The sequence below is a fragment of the Lagopus muta genome, chromosome Z (genome assembly GCF_023343835.1).
Source record: "Lagopus muta isolate bLagMut1 chromosome Z, bLagMut1 primary, whole genome shotgun sequence".
NCBI lineage: Eukaryota > Metazoa > Chordata > Aves > Galliformes > Phasianidae > Lagopus > Lagopus muta.
The window spans coordinates 49,984,234-50,008,593 of NC_064472.1; the positions used below are offsets into that span (position 1 = coordinate 49,984,234).

The following is a 24,360-nucleotide window of genomic DNA, read 5'->3' on the forward strand; positions in this document are numbered from 1 at the left end:
AAAAAATTGACTTTCTTTCACATCTTCCACCCATTTCAAAACTTCTTTCTACGCTGTGCTCTTCTTCTCAGTTCTTTGTTTACAGAGGGAAAAAAAGAAAGGGGAGAGGAAGGAAAAGCTCTGTGAATAATCATTCCTTAATTACAAACTCCACGTCATTATTTTTTCATCCCTCCAACACCTGGCTCATCTTGTTTCCAAGTGAAAGAATCATAGTCTATTTAATCTCTCACAGTAGAGACATCACCACATACTTCAGATTATCCTTATCATGCTTCTGTAGGTCATTTTTGAAGGTCAACAGTACTTTAAGATCAGAACAACAAAGGCTGGGTTGGTAACTATTCAAAACATGACTGACTACAGGTTTAGGGAGTAACATACTTTCCCTCAACAACTGCTTATTGCTGCCCTTTTGCTAGACACTAAACAGAGAACTGACAAAATGAAATGCCGTTTTCACAGACTGCCACTACGTGAAGCACCAGCACAGTCAAGGCACCGACCCAGCGTATAACATAGGCTTCAATGTCTGCAACCAGCACCTTCGAATGTTAAGGAGAGAATTAGCAAGATGCTCTAGCTCCTTCTTTCTTCCTTACTTGCTCATGCCGTCAGGTTCTACCAATATCAGCTCCTCACCGACTATGGATAGCCTGGTCACTGCCACTCCAAGCGTTGTAAGGCGGCTTCCTGGTGGAGCATGCTCTTACGAGTATCTTCTCTCCCATGCTCTCTTACGTTATTATACCTATAGTTCAATTTCAGCCTGAACAAGCAGGTCACCTGATATAAAACTAACCCATATTAGTTTCCATTAAGCTCTTCAAGAAATATTACTGACAGCAACCTACTACAAGCATTAAGACCACAGATCTTTCTGAAGTGCAACCTGATCAGCAAAAAAGGCTTTACAGGTGCTTACGCAGGGGGACATAAGCCAGAGCTCTCTGCACTAAGCAGGTGGTGACAGACACCACTGTATGAAAGAATTGTGGCTACTTAACTCAGTAATCCACTCTTAACCTCAGACTTTGGTTACTACAGGTCACTGAGTTAATCATTTAATTCTCACATAGCGAACAAAATGCAAAGCTACAGTAAATCAGCAGGAAAGAAACTGAATTACACTTCATCAGGTAAATCATTTTCTTAGTAATGCATCATTAATCACTGATTCTAATTTGCACAAGCTGAAAAACAAGAGCTTGCATCAGAGTAAGCTAGTAATTTGGGTAAACAAGTTTCTGTAGTGTATTACAGAGAGCAATTTTTTTTTGCACAGCATAAGTTGCCAAGCAATTCTCAGAATGAAGTTAGTTTTCAAGACATTTGAGTTGTATTTTCAAATCTTAAAAGGAGAGAGAAATAGAAATAATGCTGAGAGGTGAGCTCATTGCATTAGATTGCTAACTCATTACACATTCAGAGCAGATGCAGACACTTCACAGCTAGAGCTAAAGCACAGCATCTCCGCAGATAGTGATACTTTGTCCAGGAATCAGCTACAAAAGGGACTGAGTTCACTCTAAGTTTTAGGAAAGACCAGGATCTGATTTTCATGGGAGATTATTGTTGTTGTTATTTTTTTTATTATTTTTATGACTAACCTTGAATTTACATCATTTATACAGTAGGGATGACTAACTCAGCAGTAAATAAAACACTGAACTATGAGAACTCAGCTCATAAAAGCTGTTGAAAGATGCTGTGTAAGCATGACTGAGAAGTAATGCAAGAATTACACAGGATGGAGTAAACTACCAAACTGTAAATGTTTCACAGAGAATGTGTGCTGCCTGCCAGGTACACTGAGCTCTATAGACATAAAAGGTCCATACTCATGCAGGCACAGACACACAGAAAAACACACCTATTTCTAAACAGAAAGCATGCAAGAAAAGCCACTCTCAACTTTTTGTTTTGATGTTCAGAAGTGACTAATACTATTTAAAATCATGAGTCAGGTAGAGTCTGCCTGAGAACTGTTTTTGAACTACGAAGTTAAGAAACTAAACCCAGAACTTCTGAAGCCTCCACACTGAAAATCCCCATTGTACAGCCTGCTTTTCTAGGAAAAACAAAAAACAAAAAACAAACCCAGTTCATTGACTAAAATGTATACACAGCACTAGGAACATAGGCTGTAGTTAAGGGCCCCTCCTACCCTATACTTTTATCTCTGCAAAACTATGTCCTCCTTTGGACCAGTCTCTCTCCTACCAAATCCTGTACTGTTTCCTGCTCAATGGTCTTAGCTTCAGCTGGATGGAGAGGAAAAATCGTAAGTATTAACCTGTGATCAGTATTATTTTCTAAGGGCAAGAATATTGGATTCCAATTCCCTTAAACTAAGGAGGCAATTAAATCCATCTCTGTTGGAAGAACAATTTAAAATATTAGGCAACAGGAAACCCTATCCATCAAGTATTTACAGTAGATCTTTTGTACATTCCTTCAGAGGTCAGTGCAGATAGCCAGCATGTGAAGACTCCAGACTCAATAGAGAGGGTAAGGTCAGAGTTCCTCAGCCCAAAAAAAAAGGCTGTTGGGGTTACTGGGCATGCAGAGAGAGAGATCTAGGCAACTAAGCAAGAAGAGCCAGGCGCTGAGTTTTTGACTTATTGTTTTGTCAGATCATCCGTTTTTGATTTGTGCACCTAAATTTCACCTAAAATTAAGGGTGAGGACATAAATCCCCTTCCGAATCTGAACCTCACATCTTTCTTTCAAATATGTCTTGTCTATGAACAGATGTGCACTTCAGCACAGACACAGAAGACCATACAAGCCCAGAGAAGAGCTGGCAGTTCACTACTGCAAACAAACATGAGATCTGTGCCCTTGGATTTACCAGTGTAATGGGTGATGGAGAACAGCATTTATAGCACTGATGGAAGAAAGGCCGTGCCCAGCTATTCCCTGTCCATGAACCCCAAGCAGTGCTTTTTCTGCCTGTGGAAGGAGGGAACTGGAGAGAGACAGGCAGGTCTTCATACCTGTCCTGATCAGTGCCCCTTGCATCACAGTTTAGTTTATTAGGTTTTAAACAGAGACTATCTACCCATTAACATGCCCCAACTTGTAGGTTTCCAAACTATGCATCACCAGAGCAAGCTTCTGCTCTGGCTCAGAACATCAGGGTTTGCTGAAGTAAATGGGCAGCACTCTGTTACTCTGTCAGCAAGTATCAGGAAGTCCTAAATTTCAGGGCAGGAAAAGCTATGATTGATGATTACTGAATGTCTTATTTTATCCATTGCAATACACAAAGCTGGAAGGGAATTGCTGGTCTACCCACCTTTTCACTGGGGAAGGTGCAACAATTTTCGTAGTTCCTTCATTATCCCCATTTGTTGTAATCTGGTTCATGCCACTAGATCCTGAAAAAGAAAATAAAAACACAGGACACCTTCTCAGCAGATACATAAATATCTGTTGAATTTAATTGCCTATTAAACCCAGCAGAGTATGTGAGATAAAATAATACACAAGACATCTGGCAAATGTTGTACATGTAAGGGGGTATAAGAATTACACTTCTGTGTCTTATTCTCATTTCTAACTATAGCACATCAATATAGCAGTTCAATATGGTGAACATTCATTACTCTTCCACGTGAGGCAAAGGAATTAGCAGCTGTTGTTCCCGCAGGGGCACTATGCTATTGCAACCAGGAGAAAATTTCCTGCTCCACTCGCCAGTGAGAAGAGAGGTGTGTGGAGAATATAAGCAAACTCTGCATGGTCTGCACTGTGAGCTTGGCAATCTGCTGTGTAGCTACAGTAGACTCTAAAATAATCACTAGATTAGATAGTAAAGCAACATAAAAACATTCATTCCAAGGAACCCTTTCAAACTGACACAGAAGCGCTGTGCACAACAGTGATACTTCCGAAGCCATGAGCGCGAACATAAAAACTGCAAACAAGCAGCTCTGAAAACTAATAATGTATATACAAAAGAGAATGAAAAATAATTTATTCTTATATAGTAATAATCACAGAATCACAGAATCACAGAATCACCCGGGTTGGAAGGGACCCCAAGGATCATGTAGTTCCAACCCCCCTGCCTAGCAAGGCCACCAAACATACACATTCAGATCAGGTTGCCCAGGACCCCGTCCAACCTGGCCTTAAACACGTCCAAGGACGGGGCATCCACAACCTCCCTGGGCAGCCCGTTCCAGGGCCTAACCACTCTCCTAGTAAAGAACTTCCCCCTAACATCTAACCTAAATCTTCCCTCCTTCAACTTAAAACCATTTCCCCTAGTCCTGCTGTTGTCAGCCCTTTTGAAGAGTTTACTCCCCTCCTGGGTGTAGGTTCCCTTCAGGTATTGATAGGCTGCAATGAGGTCACCCCGCAGCCTTCTCTTCTCCAGGCTGAACAAGCCCAACTCCCTCAGCCTGTCCTCATAGGGGAGCTGCTCCAGCCCCCTGATCATCTTAGTCGCCCTCCTCTGGACCCTTTCCAAAATCTCAATGTCCTTCTTGTACTGAGGGCTCCACACCTGGACACAGTACTCCAGGTGGGGCCTCACAAGAGCCGAGTAGAGAGGGACAATCACCTCCCTGTCCCTGCTGGCCACCCCTCTCCTGATGGAGCCCAGGATCCCATTTGCCTTTCGAGCTGCCAGAGCACACTGCTGGCTCATATTCAGTCTCTCGTCCATCAGGACCCCCAAGTCCTTCTCTGCCGAGCTGCTCTCAAGGACCGCTCCTCCCAGCCTGTACAGGTGCCTGGGGTTCTTCCGGCCCAAATGCAAAACCTTGCACTTTGCCGTGTTGAACCTCATCAGGTTCACCCGAGCCCAGCCCTCCAGCCTGTCGAGGTCCCTCTGAATGGCATCCCTTCCTTCCACCGTATCAACCGCACCACTCAGCTTGGTGTCGTCAGCAAACTTGCTGAGGGTGCACTCAATTCCCTCATCGATGTCATTAATAAAGATGTTAAAGAGCACCGGTCCCAAGACAGACCCTTGGGGGACACCACTTGTTACCGGCCTCCACCTGGACATAGAGCCATTGACCACCACCCTCTGTCTGCGGCCTTTCAACCAATTGCTTAATATAATACTAATAATATAATAATACATCATATACATGACGTTATACAACTGATATATTATATATGTAATGCAGTAATAGTGACAGCTAAGTCTCACTTTGAATGAGTAAGAAATAACTGGCCAACAACTGAAGGTTAACCTGCTTAGTTTCTAGTTTTGTATGCAATGCACAACACAGAACCAAAGAATCACATCATGATCCCACTTTTTCCACACTGTTGGCACAAGAGAAGCCAACAGAGCTCTAAAGAATTGGGATGAAGGTACACTTTCCCTAGTTTCTGAGCATCTATGTAACATGCTTCAAAGAAACAGACTGGGGCATTCGTAATTCAGAAGCACTGAGAGCCAAGGGAATCTGGATATTTTACACTGGGTTAAAGCCAAAGTGACACCATACAGCGCTCTATAGATGTATACACTTCAGAACTGTTCTGTTTAGCTTGGTATGTAAGCAAAGGTACATCACACAACTCTGTTAGAGAAATAACAAACAAAAAATATACTAACCACCAATAAAAGTTTATTTCTGTTAGCACTATAATCTTAGTTTCCATGCTGTGGCATTAATATTAATCTGTAAGTTTTCTTTACTTCAGGTGCTCCCCTTCTGACTGGCAATTTCAGTCATTTCTCTCAAAACTGAAGCAGATGTTAAGAGAAACAGTAAAGCAACATCATTAATGACATATATCAGCTCTGTACAGGACAATAGGGATGTTGGAGACACAGAAACAGGCTGACTCAGGCCTGTAACAGCTAACAAGGAAGCACTGCATTTTTCCTCCACATGCAACAGCATCAATACTGCTGTCAATACAGCGATGCAAATTCAAGCTTTTTCATTTGGCTAAAACTAAAACCTGTCACAAATTAAGTAGTGGCTGCCTTTTGCATTACTCACTTTTTCCACAGTACATCCCAATTTCATATGCCACCCCTTTTAACACAGAAAGTCCGTGCACTCCCCTCTACTTCAGCACAGAGAATTTAAGTATATCCTGCAGTATAACCAGCAGCAGCTCAGTACTACATAGCCATATGCTCACTATTCTTCTCCCGCTGGGATGGGGAGGAGAATGGGAAAACAAGGTAGAACTCATGGGTTGAGATAAAAACTACTACGAAAAAAAAAAAAAGAGAGAAATAATAGTAATTATTAATATTATATATAAAATCTTTACTATTATATATAATCATTACTGTTGTATATAATATGCAACAAGTATATATTATATGTATTTATATAATGATTATATATTATCATAATAACATATAATATATAATCATTACTATTATTTCTTTTATATATATATATTTGCATATGTGCATTTACAAAACAAGTTGTGCACAATGCAATTGCTCACCATCTGCTGACCAATGCGTAGCAGCTGCCCTCCCAGATAGTTTTATAGCTTTTCTACCTGCCACATCATACAGTATAGGACATCCCCTTGGCAGTTTAGATCAGCTGTCCTGGTTCTGCCCCCTCCCAGCTCTCTGCGCCCTCCTGTACTGGGAAGAGAGTACAAGAAGCTGAAACATCCTTGGTTCCGCAGCACGGCACAGCAGCAACAACTAAACCAATGGTGTTACCAACACTGTTTTTCTCCTAACACCATAGTATTATGCTGCATAATACTAGACACTATGAAGAAAATCAACTCTGTCCCAGCTGAATCCAGGACACTAAAGCATCTTATCAGGCCACCAGGTGCCTCACCAGGAATGTGGGTCTCCTACATGTTAGATCTGCTGGTCTTCTGGAGATGTCTCGCATGCTGCAGAGGGCCTCAAGTAACATTAGTCACCTTTGCTTAAGCAGTGTAGTTAAGCTTCCTTCTGTCTGACCTTATTGCTTGCTATGAGTTAGTTTACTCAGTTCTCTACTTAGCATTTCAGAGTAACGCCTGGCAGGGAAGGGAAGCAGCCTGGCTCTCGTACATCATTTGCTTCTCCTAGACAGTTTTTTGAGGGTTTTGTTTTGGTTTGTTTTTTTGAGTATGTAAGGACTAGGAGGAATTTGAAATATTATATGAAGGAAATGCAGAATGGGCAGACATTCACACTGAGAACTGAAAGTAAAGTTTTGTTCAGGACAAGCTAGCCAGATTGTCTGAAGCACTGTACATTTGCCCTTACAACTATTTTCTTTTCAATAATGATGCAATGACTACTGCCATTGTGATCTGCTTGGTAAAAAGGCTGAATTTACTGAATTAAAAATCAATGGATTAAGAAAACCAATACTTTCATAAAGGAATGGGGATGAAAAAATGATCAGGGAAAAGAAGTCTCCAAACTACACTGAGGGCATAAAAGCCTGCTGCAAAAATTCTTCTTGAGACCTCCAAAAATGCTTTCAGTCAAAATCACACATAAAGATGACAGAACATGAGGAAGGAAAGCAAAAACTTGCCACTTTAGGGAGGATGCTGGTAATGAAATGAAAACCAAGTAGTTTGAAGTTTCTATCCACCAAGTGTATCTCAGTGGGTTTTTTTCTTTATTAGTAGAGATATATATATAGCTTGCCTTTTCTATGCCATCAAATACATGAAATAAAAAGCCCTGCTGTAGTAACTTCACCCACAGAAATCAACAAAGCTACTGTTTTGTTCCAAACAGCAGACGTGATTTTGAGCTATAAAGGAAGTAGCTTCCCATTAAGCCCCTTTGAGTGCTTATAACCTGATGGAGTGACAAGAACTCAACTCCCAAATCATGTCAAAGCCACAAAGCCACTCACAGAATTAAAGCCATGGCCCAATTGCTCCAGAACAGACCTTTTGCCATGTCTGGCAATAACAATGCACACAGGCACCTGTGGTGTCCGAAGGTGGGGATTTACGCAACACAGTCAGCCCATCCTACAGCAGAAACTCTGCTGGGTCCGCAGCAACCTGGGCTCCTTGTGTCCACACTGTTCCCACAGAGCCTACCTCAGCACATCAGCTTTTGGATCAGAGTGCTAGCTAATCTTCAGCAGCAGCTTTTCACTGCTGATTATCCTGGCTACCACTGTACTTTTAACAAGTACTTAGTTGAGTGAAAAACAGAAAAGACAACATACCAATCAGTACAATCACACAGAGCCAGAACCTAGACAGAAATACAGATCAATTCCCTCCTACTGAGAGAAGTTCTCATACAAGCAGCATCTGATTGATTCCGCCCATATTTAGAAGCTTTTTTTTTCTTTTTTGGGGGGGAGGGCGTGAGAAAAGCAAAAACAACAACAACAAGAAAACTGCAATTTTTGCTGTTGCACATTGTATAAATAACCATCTTAAGTGAGAGGAAAGGCTTCTGTTCACAAAGAAAAATAACTGTCCTTAAGTATGTTCCACCTCATGTATCTTCTGTGACCTTACACAGCACTACTGTTCTACCAACATACATCTCTGTATGTTAGTTTGTCTAATATAAAAGAAAAACCTCGAGAAAAATTGTCCAAATGCTAGCCCTATTACAGCACCTTTTCTGTATTAGTTTCTTACACTTTTTCTCCTGAGAATTCTCAAAAATACTTTAGGTAACCAGAAATCTTCAGCTTGTAGGTTTTCTTGGTTGTTTTCCTTTTACTAGGTAAGCATTCACAGAACTGAAATTTCCCAGAAACATGAATGAACACTTTGATTTACATTACAACAGTGCTGATGCTCATTTCGGCATTCAAACTTAAACAGATTTTAAAAATACTAAAGTCCAAAATCTCAAGAGCTGGCAAGCTAATTAAGTCTTGCCTCATTAGCTGAAGCAATTTCACTAACATTATCTGGAAGCAGTCTTTGTACTTAAATCTATGAATGAGGGCTGAAGATAATGTGATCCAAAGCAAAACATGCAGTAAGAGTCCATGCTTTGCACTGCACATTACTAAGACCTAATAAAAATGGACTTAAAAAGTCTACACTCCTATAGCTTACTCCATGATAATGTTTTACAAGCTAATTTACAAACCTTATTTGTGCTGACATTGCCATCTGCTGCATAAAATACAGCAGTAGTCACATTCATCCTTTTACAAAGCCTGTGATTTAAATAACCTTTAAAATTTAAAACTCAAAATAAACAAGTAAATAAATAGATACAACTGACCCAACATTCATTTTCTAAGATTCAGCTTTCAAACTCAATCCCACAGTTTTCTGGGAAAAGACTTACTACACGTTTGGTGCTCCAGTTCAACATTCCTATCAACTATGAGTGAGGTAATGATAGGTTAGGTAGGTTAGCCAGGGCACGGATTGTGATCCCAGGGAATTAAACAATACAAGGACTGGGGACTGCAGCTTAAGGACTATTAGAATTCAAATAAAACTGCAATTTTAATACTTATTCGAATGACTCTCCATCTGGCTTTTAAATCAGAATGCCAAGGTTTACTTTACACTGGTTTATACAACTATACAGTTTGCAAGGCACTGTCAAGTCAAGCCTCCAGCTAGCAAAGAACATTATAGGTCCTGAGCAATGCGTGTGCCACCAGCGAATAAACCAGGACCCATGGCAACAGGTCTGTCCACACCAGTGTTTGTCCAGAGAGAATGTTCCTGGGGAACTTCTCAAGTGCTGTACTTACTCAGAAGAATAAAGGACACTTTCATTGAGCAGCTTGTACCAGTTATTGCGAAAGCTGAATATTATCAGTCCTACGTAAGAGTAAAGCAGAACAATGACTGATCCTGTTCCACTGTTTGAGTTTATGATTTGTGACCAGAACAAACTGTTACTCTCTCTCACCTGAAACTGGGAGAATAAGAGAACTAAGTAAGCTAAGCATACACCAGGCTTAAGGTTTAACAAAACAAAACAAAGCAAAAAATGTTCTCCAACCGAACACAAACTTGAACAAAAACTTAAACATACACAGAGGGAAAAAAAGCACTAACATAAAAGCATTGATTGTCCAGTCAGTGAAATTTCCCTCTCTGGCTTTTCCAGACACTTATGCTAATGAGATTTGCAATATGCTAAGCGAATGATAAAATGGAAGTTACTGCACTTTAAGCAACTGTAGTCTGGATTCTAGGAAAACAATCTGCCATGCTAAAGCCCAAATGCCTGTTGAGGCACTTGTTCAGGCATTCTACCAAGGGAATCAGACAACTCAGCACTGCAAACAGTTAACCTATGCATTAAAGTAACTGGAAAAAAAAGAAAAGAGGGGAGGGGAGGGGGAACAATGCATACTATGCAACTGCTAGTAACCCCAAAACATGTATACAAAAAACATTTTAATGAGATGTCTGAAATTAGAGACTTCAGTACTTCACACATTACCTGCAACCTGTACATCAGTAGCAATGCAGACTGCACATGCTACAGCCATGCATTTGTAGTTACTGGTTCACCTGATTGTCCAAAAACACAGTTGTGGCTGGGCTCATTCCTGGCACTAATAGGTTTAAAAGAAAACAAAACAGCTAATTGACAGACTGTAGACAGAAAAGCATTCGTTTCATGCACTTAATGTTGCAATGTTAAGAAAAGGAAGAAAAACTGAAGAAAAAGGTGAGGAAAGATGCTGAACATTGGGAAGACAAGAAGTAAGTTGCTAGGTTTAAAGTTTGTGGGAGAAAATAAGTGAAACTCTGCTGTTCCTTACAAAAAGATAAATTAAAAGCTACATTCAGTTGGATGCCAATTTAAGCAGCATTTGCAGAAAACACCTGATCTAATCTAACAGATGTAAACTAAAATAACCTTGTTTAAAATGTTGAACAAGGCATATTTAATCTTGTTACACCATACTAGAAACATAAAGTTAAGGAAAAAGGACAAGTCATCAATGGCAACCACTGCTATATCTCATTATGCAAAAGGAATATTTATTTTAAGAAGTAACATCATATTATTCTCTAAGAGATTTAAGTAATGTGGCATTTTAGTTCATAAGAATGTTTAGATTGCATTTTAATGATAAAAATTATACTGTAAAATATATGTTAGGTCAGCTGGCTTTGTTTTTTACCAAACACTGCTTAAAACATATCAAATGGACCCAATTCATTGAATGAAATGAACTGAATATTGCTGCATCCAATAGCCAGATTAGAGGAAAAAGAATGGATATAATCCAATGATATGCAGCAGACTGTCACATGGAGAAGTCACATTAACCACCCATCAGTGTCTGCAAATTCATTTAAATGGACAAGAACTAGCAGTTTGATTATCAGTGTGAACACTGAAATATAAAATGAAAAATAAAAAAAAAAGAATGAAAAATGAAAAAAAAGACTCAAAAATATGTTAATTTATGGAGAAGAATGCATTCTGTAATTACAAAGTTATTTTTCCTTAGACCATATAGTAGATTGGAAATTCATCAAATTCAATGATGAACATTGATTCAACATGATGAACAATGATTCAACACGTGGCTTATCAGTTAAGCTAAATTAAAAGCAAGGCAACCAGAATGATGACTAGAAATTACACAGACACATACAAATAAGACAGGACAGAAAAAAAAGAAAAAAAAAGAAGAAAAAACCCACCTTTCTATTTTATCTTTAAAGTAAGACAAAGCATTAAAATCCCCCATAACAACAAACAAGCATTGACTGGCCAGGGAATTCTGCGTCATTTTACACAAGCGGAACAGATCACAGGAAGGTTTCTCTTTGTCTCACAGTTCCAGCCAAAAAAACTGGAACAATCACAACGTGCTCATGAGCAGACTGACATTCACTGCCTGCAAACATTGGTTTCAACTAAGGACTGAGTTTCAACTGACAAATTTACCTCTGAATAACCACACAATTTTCTGCATAACTGAACAGGGGGACTAATGAGATGGGAAATGCCATTCATCTTGAAACACCACTCAAAGAACAGGACAGTCCAGCTGAACCTAAGTCTAAGTCAACAGGTTCAAGGGTAAACAGCAAGACGAGCCACAGACAAACTGCAGAATATCCTGAGTTGGAAGGGATCCAGAAAAGACCATTAAGTCCAACTCTCACACTGAACTACCTAAAAGATAAAACCATATATCTAGAAACTCGCTGACAAGAGGACGTACGATCTGAAAGCAAAGCAGTTGTATTTTTGCACTTAAAAAACAAACAAACCAACCCTAATCACAGTACTGCATACTGGATTTATATTTCATATGTTCCAAGAGCAAGAGCTGTAATTATGCAACACTTCAAGACACAGTGCAGCTAAAAGGCAAAACACACTGGCTTTGTTTCCGAGCCAAAGGCATCCACATTAAACAAAGGGCATCACCAGATGCATGTACATGCACTTTTTAAAATCTGTCACTCTCAAAAGTTCACAATGCTGTACTAATCCATGATAAAGCTTACTTATATTTTAAGGCTCAGGCAAGTTCTTCTTAAATCTCTAACACGTGCTCACTTCTGTATTTAACTTGAGACACAAGTTCCACAGAAATTTGTGCTAAATGCAGTTATAACAAAGCTAAGTATACCTCAAAATATAAAGGATTTTTCCCCGTTATTAGATTTCAGGTCACGTTAATTGTTTTGTGCGTGACTTCTGTGATTAGCAGCTCTCTTATATGCTTCTCCTAGTGCCTGCAAAAATTTCCATTTTCCTCTTGTGTTTTCAACACGTAGTTATGAATTTCCAGCCCACAAATCTGAATCACGTTAAAACTTGATAGAGGATAGCATTAACTTCTGTTCCACTTAACATCAAAATACAGGGATATCACTCTAGCTTTACCAAATTGGGAAAAGAATGTAAAAGAAAGGCCTTGATCAAGCGGTGTAACAATGGGATCCCAACTAGAGAGACAGATAGCGTTCCTGTAAAACATCTTTTCACACTGCTTGTGTTCAAACTTCCCTCTGAATTAGATGTATAAATATGTGTTTCAATTGTCTGATCCATCTTTTTTATTTTTATGCATAACAATTTTAATAACTTATAGTTAGATACACATGCTGCCTTAAAAGAAAGCAGAATTCATCTCTGAGAAATCCTCAAGGACATTGAATCAATTTTGAGTTATCTCTTGAGAGCGAAATGAGCCATACACCAGGGATGAAATCTTTCCACAAGTAAAGCATACAAAAACTTACCTGTCTGTTGCATCCTTTTTGGATATGTCTTACTACGACTTCTTTCAATGCACTGGTCAGGCCGTGGGAGCTGAATTGAAGGGTCTCTGGTCATTTGAAAAGACATTCTGCCACTTGAAAACACAACAAAATCATTCGGATAAGCAGTTGGGGAAGCTATCTAAGAAACAAAGGATCTAAATTGAAAAATGCATAGGGTTCAGACAGCATATTTTTAGAGCTATTCCTTTCTCATTCTCAGCTGTATAGTCCTGCAGAGAAAAGTAAGTAATCAAATAATTAGTAATTTGATTAGATCCTGAGTTCTCCCTTTCAGTTTTTATCTCTGGAAAACACACAGTTAACTTTGTTCAGTTTCAGTCACTAAGAAGCTACTGGCTCTGCCATAGTGGAAAGATGATAAAAAGGGCTAGGAGAGCCCAGTGCAAAGCAAAGCACAACAAAGCACTCTCACTAGCATAGACTGACAACTTGCAAGCCAAGTACAAGACTTGATTCCCACTTAACAGCAACTCTTCCATGACACACCATTTTAAAAGTAAATACATTATTCTACATTCTAATGCCTCTCTCTCCACATGAGTACAAAGGATAAGGTGTTCATAACAAAAATGTAAAACAGGCTCTATACTCCTCCCCAGAACTCCATGCTTGCTTCTGGAAACTTACAATACAAAGGAAGTAACAGCATTAACTCCCAGTTGCTGTAACACCTGCAGTACTGAGATTCAGAAGTCATCAAGTATCGCAGTAGCAAGCACCAAGGGATTATACTGATGCTCATCACAGACTTTCTGAGCTACGTGAATACACTCCACTAGGATTGCTGAATTTTCACCCAGAGCCAGGGGTAGTAAGCATTGGAGAACTATGATTATCTCAAGATTTGTAAAAAGACTGAGGACAAGAAAAATTTCTAATGTTACACCAAAATAATGTCATTTTTCGATATCCAATTTCAATTTTTTCCTCCCAAGTTAGCCATAAAATAATTCCTTTCAGCTTTCCAGTTCTGGTACCACACCAGTCTCACAAATTCTAAAAATGGTTTTAACAAAGTATCTCTAGATAAGATCTTCCACTCACACTAACACCTCCACATACTCACCAAAACATCTGATATTAAGAAAACTGGTTTTTTTTGAAAGCCAGGACTGAAAATAATAATACAGTCTCGATTCTTGCTGTCACAGAGTTATCTGCCCGTGACAGGGGGCTCAGGCCCAAAGAGAAAAAAAAAAAAGCGGAGGGAAAAAAAAATAAGGTGTTAACCATTTACACTGGTCTGGCTTGACCCAGTGACTAATGAGTGACTTGAGGGCCTGTGCCTTGGGAGGGTGGGGAAGGTTGGGGGGGGAAGGGTAGAGAAATAGTAGATGGGTCTAAAAAAGAACACAGCAATGATCTGAGGAGGAACATTAATTTACTAAAGCCAACAAAATCAAACAAACTCAAACAAAATGACAGAGTGTGTCCAAAGCTCAGGCCTTACTCTGTAGACTGAAGGGAACCATGTGCTTTCCTCCACAGTGAACCAAGCAAGAGAGAGGGAGAGCGACTCAAGTCCTGCCAGGAGGTGCACCTTTCTTCCTCTGGGCTTCAAGTCCTCTGGGAATGCCACTGCTCCTCCCCTCCGAGAACCCAAAATGCCCAAAAAAGGCAGCTCACGGAACCAGAGCATTAAATCTTTAACTCCCACTGCTTTACGTGATGTTATGATGTGGAATACCGACAACGAAAATCACAAAACCACCACACATGCAGGCATAAAACACTGTCAGTGCTTTTGGGACTAAAACATAAAAAGCAAAGAACGGAAACAATCAAAGCAAATAGAACATTCTCATAGCAGATAAAAACGGCAATGCTGCCATTGTGAATTCCAAGAGGAGAGCTAATGTGTCAATCACTAATTGATTATCACTTCAGGTTTTTTTAAAAGAGAAAGAAGAAAGACCCACGGAACTATAAGACAGTCAGTCCCATTTTCGTGCCCAGCAAAATCATGGAGCAGAGACTATAGGTGACAGCCAGTACAGCTTCACCAAAGGCAAATTGCGCCTGAAAAATCTGATGGCTTTCTGTGACAGAGTAACAGCACTGTCTGATAAGCAACTAATGTAATCTACCTGGATACTGTTCTGCATGACTCACTTGCCTCTAAAGTGGAGATTCATGGATGAACAACTCTGCGGATAAGGAACTGGATGGAAGGCAGCATACAAAGAATTGCAGTCAGTAGTTCAATTCCCAGGTGGAGACCACTAACACATGGTGTCCCTCAGGGGTACTGGGACTATTATATAACATCTGTGACATGGACAGTGGGACTGAGTGCATCCTCAATAAGTTTGCAAAAAGATGTGGAGCTGTTGGAGTGGATCCAGAGACGTGCCACAAAGATGATCAGAGGGCTGGAGCACATCTCCTTCAAAGAAAGGCTGAGAATCTCAGCTTGTTCAGCTTGGAAAACAGAAGGCTCTAGGGAGATTTCATGACAGCCACTGCACTGCTTCCCAGGCTCCAATATGCTGAAACAGTCCAACAGGAGAAACTCCTCCTAAGTACACTGGTAGGAATTAAGGGGATTCCTATCCAGTTTCACAGGTCAGATTTTGCAAGTCAGGATCAAATCAGAAAACTCAAAGGCACAACAATCATTCCTCTATAACCTAAAGAAAGGAGAAGCTGGATCATGCCTGATAATATGATGACCCAGCTAATTTAGATTATGAGAAAATATGTTGGACAGGATAGAACAGAAGCACAACAGTGATCCTGGATGGAGACAGTCCAGACTCAGTCACGTGAACTCACACTCAGCATCGGCGTAGTCATTTTCCCCATCAGTAACATCTTCTCTACATGCAAGATACCTATTCCAGGGTTTACAGCAAGCTGACAATGAGTTCTGCCTTAAGGAGGAAAAGTATAATAGAGCTACTACTGCACTCTGCTACTAGCAGCTACCAAAGCTGCTGACTCCAGTGAAGGAGCTGCCACAGACATGGTGGGTGGTTTTCTTGTTTTTAGAAAAATATCCCCATTAGGAAGATCCAAGTATTTCTTAAGTGATGGTGGAAATAGAGTATGAAAGACAGACAAGAGTAGCCAAAAATGAACTTACAACCTGGTGTATTTGCAGGCCACAGAAAATGCCTGCAGACTTTGCCATACAGTAAAAATGCCTTTCCAGACAGCAATTTCAAAATAACTACGAAATATGAAAAACTATCTTTATTTCTACGTGAGTCACAAGAAAAATATTAATGAAAAATGAAAGGCCAACTTTCAGATATGACTTTGATTTTCTGCTCTCAACTCTCACATTTACTGAATATGCAACTTTGGTTCAAAATTGTTCTGCCAACGTGACGGAACTGGATTTAGCCCGAAGGTGAGCCACAGAAGTTCAGGTTGGATATTCGGAAAAATTAATTCTCTGAAAGAGTGAACAGACACTGGGATGGGCTGCCCAAGGCGGCAGTTGAGTCACCATTCCTGGAGATGTTGAAAAATATTGACATCCCGACATGCTGCAATTTATTCTATATTCTGCTACCCTTTGTGACTCATCGTGAAGTACTGTGAGCATCATAAACCAACGTTCCTGGCGATATCTTCCACATATATAGTGTATCATAATTATTAACTTCCCTTTATATCACACTTGCTGCTTGGTTAACTCTGGCTGAAACTGAGAGTAAGTGCTCCCTATACATCCTTAGTCTGAAGTTCACTGTTTATTTCAAGGTTCATTGTCTTGAAAGCTTATTCAATTTTTCCCAGCCCCTCCAATTAGAAAAGATAGGTCCTCCTCCTTTCAGATCTGCCCTCACTTATATTCTAAAATTAACAACACTACATCAACACTACTGCTGCAACATTAAATATCACCATCCTGATCAAGATCATTTGCAGGAGCCCAGTTGCAGGAGCTTTTAAGAAATATCTCACAGCTACACATTTTCTATGCTTCTCTGTACCCTCTTTTGGTTAATTCCTAGAACAAAGGCAGCAGCCAATGTGCTTCTCCGTTGTGGTATTTCTCAGATGTCAGATTAAAACCTTCAGGGCATGAACATAATTTCAGAATTTACAATGATACTCTGATTTAAAGCACTGACAGAGTTTCTCCCACTTTCACTGAGGACACCAGCAGGCCCTAGCCAGCTCTAGTAATCTGGGTAATACAAAGAAACTTTCACATTTGTCCCCGGACTGTTGCAAACTGTCTGGTAAGGCAGTGCTGATTCTCGCTTTGAGAACAGAACTGCCCCAACACCTTACCTGGGTGGAACTTTTCTTTCATTGGAAGAACAAAAGGAATAAAGGAATTAAATTAACAGAAATTTAAACAACAAAATAAATTCACCTGTGTCGATGTTTATAACCTATGGATCCAAACTTGCTGAATTTTCTTGACAGAGAGCTTGATTCATTCTCTGGCATTCTATATGGTTCAAAAAATAAAACAGAGTGAGATAAACAGGTAGGTCTCAACTCTCCTTCCCAAGAAAGGAAAATACAAATTTCAGGCTCCAGAAAAGTAATTTTCTGTCAGTTGTTCTTCATCCGCACCTCCTGACAGATTCTTGTGGGGTTGAAAGCTCCACAACACCAGATATTTATGCTCTCCTCTTTTGATTAGCTCCTTATTTCAAGGCCAACTGCAAACTGCTGGCACTGGTATCCTTTTGCTTAACATTTCACAGGAGGGGGCAAAAACATCATAACACGGTAATGAGACTGCAGAAGGAATTCTGAGCTTACTCATTCGTGGCATTGCTAAAACCAGCCCCAACCACCTCATCATTTGATTCCTACCCATAGGCCCCTGCACTTTTCTGTCAGTACTTTGCAATGGTAAAATAAAGTGTTTTAAGACCTACAGTATCAGAAAAAGTTCATACACTTCAATAAATGAGCAGAACATTGTAGAACAGCAGTTAGTCTATTAAAAAAATGAAAGAAACTCCATGCTCCCTAAAGAAATCATTCATTCAGAAATCATAGATACAGTAATGCATGAAAGCAGAAAGCCTCAAAGTCAATGACGCTGAAGAGAATTTGATGGTTAAATACGTAAACGTATATTGCAGCTTAAACCATGTCATATATATGCATGGATACTTCAGTTAAAATTTACATAATGGAACTTGAGGTACTGCTTCGAAAAATATTCTATGACAAAATAAACCACTGAATTTCTCAAAGATTTTTAAACATTTTTTAAATATCATTTTAAGAAAAGGGAAGGGAAGACATCAGCTTTTAAAATGTCTTCCCAGGAAGCAAGCCTGATACGTTCTTCTTCAATACTGTCTTTCTTCTTTTGGGAAGAAAAACACGTCAACATCACTTACCTAAAAAATGTATGATGTTCTACACAGCATTTCCAGAGATGTTTGCATGTGATCTTGTCACGTGCCTCAAAAAAGAAGGAAGTTTCATTGCACTGAAGGCAAAACAAAAGAAATCAACATTGTTATGAGAGATTCTGCCAGTGAAACAAATCTTCATTTACTGAACGCTGGAACTATCTCATATCAATCAAGGTCTGTAATTCTTCGCAATTGTTCTTTTAAATTAGATAATTCATTTCTGTTCCTCATCAGTTGAAAATAATTACTTTAAAAATGCATTCCTTAGATACAGAAAAACAGAACATCAAGATGATTATCACACTTCTATTCCTTGATTCAGGTTCACAGACATCACCTCTTCTCCCACCTAAAAAGCGAAAATGCTTTTCGTACAGTTTGTTTCTGATTCTTTCTGAAACTTCACCTCATATCTGTGACAAATATAATCTTCACAAGGCCCTGTTTAGCAATATAGAAAAGGACAGGAAGAAACTTAAGAGAGAAACTCATATTTGTCATATATACTATCAAGTAACAGCAATTGGAGAAAATGCACAAGACATGCAAGTAGAAAAGACATGCAAACAGAGAAGAACATAAAGCTAGATATCAAAAAGATGGGGAGAAGGAAAGATAAGCAGAACAAAAATGCTAAACTCAGAGTAATTAAAAATACTTGGAAAAAGGTCAAAGGTTAAAATCTTTGAATTCACCCGCAGAGCCAACAGTGAAGAAAGACAATAAACAAGGATTTTCAAAGCTTAAAATCTATTCCCTAGTAATTTGGCAGTCAGTGCAGTAGACATGAGGAAACCATAAACCACAGGGAGAGATGAAAGAGAAGGCAGACGCATACAAACTATAAAACAATTCCAGTAGACAAGAAGAAGCAACAGACATGTCACAGAGCTTGTTTCCAACAAGTTAAACATTCACCAACCCTCCCGTAAAATACATTTCCATATATCTGTTGCTCAGTAAAATCCAGTTCTCCATTTTCTTCCTGTTATTTGCGAAATGAATGAGTACACCAACTGACTAAAGCATGAATCCTCAGCACGAGCTGATAACATAGCCAAGTCCTAAAACCTTTCCCTCACAAACAGGCTATGAGTCATACCACACTGGGCAGCTGGTTTTAGGAAACGGACACCTCAGTGCCAGTTATACTTCCGCAGTGCCATGCATATGCAGGTAAAGAGTTCTGGCAGGTTTCTCATATACCTCTTTTAATTAGGTATTGTGACCTGCAAGGAACTTGCAATCTGTGAACTAACTCAGTATGCTTTCTAGATTTCAACATTCCATCCCTAGCCAAAATCAGTTAAAAACACAAAATCACAAATGACCTGCTCAGGCAGCCTTTTCCCCACCCTGAAACAAGTAACAGTAAAAATGACAGATCTCTGCACCTGCTGTTAGAATAATTGAAATTTTATTCCCTGAGTAAAGTAGAACTTGGAGACATATATATAACCTTATTTCCTTCCATGGATAATTTTAGATATATTATTCCACTGTAAAAGTTTAATGGCTGCCTGGGACAGTTCCATGAAATATCCAAGGAATGAAAATCACATTCTAATCTTCCATCAAAAACACATTTTCTTCTCTGGTGCATCACAGCAAAAAAAGACATGCTGCCACTGAGAATACTGAAAACTAGGATTTATCTGATATTGCTGTGCACAGCATAAAATGATTAAGTATTCAATTATTCCCATAAATGTATTCACACAGTTGTTTAAAAAACAATTTCATGCTTGACAGGGATCTTAATTTCTCTGAAGGACTCACAAGGGCTTTAAGATGGAGAAAAATAGGTTTATAATTTATGAAAAGTAAAACTAAAGACCTAAATTTCTGAAGTTTCTAACTAGTTAATTAATTAATTAATTAATCTAAGTAACTGCATTTAAAAAAAAGAAAAAAACACTTCCTGAATAAGACTGTCGAAGAGAACATTCTATTTATCCTATAATTTCCATGAATAAATACACTGCTCATGCCTCTCTGGCAACCAGAAACTCTGGTTTATTCACTAAAAGATCATGCTGCTTTTTTATACGCAGTGACATTAGAGTGGATTATTTAATGAAGGCATGTCAAAGGATACTTTTCATTCACATATTTGACATACAGCAGAAACATAGTATTATTTAATTTAGATTATAGTTTCTGGATCAGACTATCATCTAACATGATTTCATATAAACCCACACAACTGTAGCAGCCAGACACTTATAAAGAACAATATCAGATCAGGTCTCTGGTATTACAAGTCCTTTGCAATATAACGATTCATTTCACTTTTGTTAGGGAATAACTCAATTACTCACCCTAAATATGTAGCATCTTATTCTCTTTTCATTCACTCCTAATTTTCACTTTAGGCAAAGAATCCTCTGCTACACTTGAATTTATTTAATTATACAGTCTCAAAGGAGAGAATTTATGGATTTTGGAAAGATAGAGGTAAAGAGAAATCAGAGTTCTTTTGTTTTTTAAAGTGACTTTTAAAAATATAGTATTTATGCAATACTTTACTATTCGCCTGAATGCTGCTGAGGGAAATATTTCTATCAAGGAAAAAGTTCTATTTTTCTATGTTTTCTTCTAAGTTACAGTTTAATGATTTTCCCATACGTAGGATAAATGAGAAGGTATAGCTACACTGTCATACAATTGTAAGATCTGACCAGAAAACATTAATAATTCTATTCTTTAAAGGTCTTATTTTACAAGAAGAGAACTCATCTCAGCCGGTAAGTCAAAAATCTAGATAACGAACTACATGCTGAAACAGCTATTACTCAGCACACAGTAGCCAAGGGCTAAAGAATCAAAGGCCTAGCCCCAGAGACTGTCAATAAGTTAAGTCTGAAATTCAGATTTGGGAAAACTGGCTAAAAAAATAAGGAAGAGACCAACAAGCTTTCTGATAACACACTGAAGTTTGAAGGAAAAACACACATCTGAAAACTAAACACTGCCTCATAATGGATCCATGTAATAAGCTAAACAGCACAGTTCTTTTATACTAAATATAAAGAACTTTTATCCCAAGGTTTTTCACCTACACAGGGAAGGCAATTCATGGCTCTTAATTATATTTCACTTTGTCTTAGTTGCAGTTCTTCTAATTCCAATATAACACTGCAACAGCATATCAATGATTAGGACTTTCTTTACTTACTATTTGAGACAGTTTGAACTACTGCAAGAGCACTGTGATTTCTGTCACAATTTTTAAGTCCACATACAAAAATAAAACCGTACTAAAGGCAGTAATAGCTTCCAGGGTTACTCTTTCTCTCCTGTAGGTGGAGCACGAACCACCATACCTGCTGACACCATGAACTTTTGTTTCTACCAAATGGAAACCTTTCTATCAACTTCACTTACCATTTCTTAATGGGCTAAATGGTACAGATGACCAAGACATGGGCCCACTTCAGGGCTTTTCTACCTTCTGGGAAAGATGCTTGTGTTCACTGGGCAAGCAGAAAAGCACTTATTTTTGTACTTTGTATTTTTGTGATTTCTGGCCATGCCTGTGATTTGCAGCAGCAAGGGAGGGGGCAGGATTCAAAAGCACATCCCTTGCTACTCTGTGTGGCTGCTGAGTTCCTTGGCCATCTTCTCCTGGTCCCTAGAAAGGTTCTAAAACTCCATGAGGACAAAGATCAGGCACTTTTAAAATGCTCTCATCCTTCAGCTTCAAACTGTGTCAGAGCTCATGCTGCCATAGTCTCACCACCTCTTCTAACCATGGGAGGAGGGACAGCCAGAAAAGCACACAGCTTGACTTATGCAGGCCTATTAATAGATGGGTACTTCTCAACATGTATCCACAGCCCCGTATCGCTAATGGCCAGGATGGATCTGGAGGGCATCTGAGGTCTCCGTGAGTCCCCTGGCAGTTGGTGTGCCACCCAACCATCACCCATCTCCCCGCACATTGAATGCATAAGGCACTACTGGACCTTTGATAGCTTGCCACAAGACATTCCAGGGATCAAAAACAGGCTGAAAACACATGCACTTAACTGCAGTGACTTCTGACAGGACAAACACTGGCCACCACCATTTGAAGCTCAGAAAAAAGGCAGCCCTGAAAAGGAACTCTTATCAGCACACAGCGCATCCTCAGTGGCACTGAGTAGCAGTGCAGCTTAAGGAGAGATCTTGTTCCCCTACCAAACACATCATCCACTCCTCAACATGTACTGCAAGTGCATCTACATGTAACAGAAATATTAAAGGTAGCTCTGAAGCTACTGCTTCAAAACATTATTTATCACCAACTTATCAATTGTTAACTAATTGTTTCTTTATGGGAAATATTCTGTCTTTTATGTATTTATGCATAGTGCATACCAGTCATAGCTTATGGACAATGTATTAGCAGTTACACAAGGTCAATCTTTAAGAGCACTATACAAGTCAGTAATCAAAATTAGTGATATGCCAGTTTGCATGAAGCATATCAAGTTCAAAACAAAGGCATCTTGTTATCGATTATTTTATATATATATATATAATTTAAAAAATATTAAAGATGAACTTATCAAAACAGTGCTTACACTAACGTCTTAGTGGCAATGAATTTAGGCTTTCGGAATTCGGGGATTTTAATGGTATTTCTCCTTCAAAAATGTTCATTACTGAAGATTTTACTACTAAGATGAGCCTTTCTCACAATTTTTGTGATGGCTTAATAAGAACTTAATAAAGGGAAATTTAAAACAAAACAAAACAAAACAAAACAAAACAAAACAAGAAAAAAAAACCTAAAACAACAATCAACCAACCAAAGAATAGCAGCTCTATGTTGACCTAACTGCTTGTTCACCTCTGTCCTCCATAACAACTCTGGCTTGAGTGAAAAAAATGTAAACAATAAAAAAAGCCATGTGTAATTCTTAAAACATAACAAAGACCAAAATTCAGTTTTTGTCTTTAGTAGAAATTTTAGCTAAGCTGGATATCAGAACAGGAAGAACACCTCTTCAGCCCCTGCTAAATCTTCTCAAGAAACAGAAAGAGGAATAAATCAAATGAAACACTCTTGCCTAGATCATCTTGTAACTCAAGGCGGAATATAGTGTGTGACAGGTGAGGACCACCTTACAACTGTTTTTCAGATTTTAACAATATAAAAGGAGGTTAAATATGTATATTTAGATATATATCCAAAGTCTTCCACAACAATTAAGAAAACACCTTGTATTTAGACAAGTTTCAGCCACCAGACTGGGGAACTACCCGTAAGTTCATCAAGAATGCATCAGTGATTGGTACTGCTCCTTAAAAGTGTCTTTACTTACTGAATGAACCTTATGAATTCTGCTCAGACTTTTCACCTGACTAAGAAAGACTGCAGAAGAAGATACATCTTGCAAATGTGTGAGTAATTTTAATGACACTGTTGAGGGGACTATTCTGGCCTGAAATAAACCAAATTTGAAAACAACTCTAAACAAAAATTTAAAATTAAAAAAAAAAATTAAATTTAAATTAAATTTAAAAAAATTAAATATTTTAGACTGTCATTAGGCCCTACTTGTCAAACAGGAAGCAATGAAAGCAAGTATTTCACGCATTGAACAATTTCATTCAACAATTTCTGGTTCAGTGAAAGGGGGATACAAAAAATAGCAAGTATAGAAACTTTGCATATATTCTGGAGTGAATTCATTCACTTACACATTCAGACACAATTAAACCAAAGGAAGAGGTGCAGTTAACAGCATGGGGCTCCATGGGACAGTATAGAAGGGCTTGCTTGGTATCTGTGGGCAAAAAAGAGCTCTGCCTCTCGAACTTCTGATTATTATTACATCTGTGCTCCCAG

The 24,360-nt window shown here is 38.9% G+C and overlaps 1 protein-coding gene across 3 annotated transcripts in view; it reads right to left on the minus strand.

Moving 5' to 3' along the window:
• EPB41L4A (erythrocyte membrane protein band 4.1 like 4A) overlaps window positions 1-24,360 on the minus strand; it is a 134,967-nt gene that overhangs the window by 27,044 nt on the left and 83,563 nt on the right. For all 3 annotated transcript variants that reach the window (XM_048931382.1, XM_048931383.1, XM_048931381.1), the window contains 4 exons: window positions 18,504-18,595; window positions 17,513-17,590; window positions 13,138-13,250; window positions 3,302-3,383 (listed from right to left, as the gene is read on the minus strand). In XM_048931382.1, coding sequence (XP_048787339.1) covers window positions 3,302-3,383; window positions 13,138-13,250; window positions 17,513-17,590; window positions 18,504-18,595 — 365 coding nt within the window. The remainder of the gene's footprint in view (window positions 1-3,301; window positions 3,384-13,137; window positions 13,251-17,512; window positions 17,591-18,503; window positions 18,596-24,360) is intronic.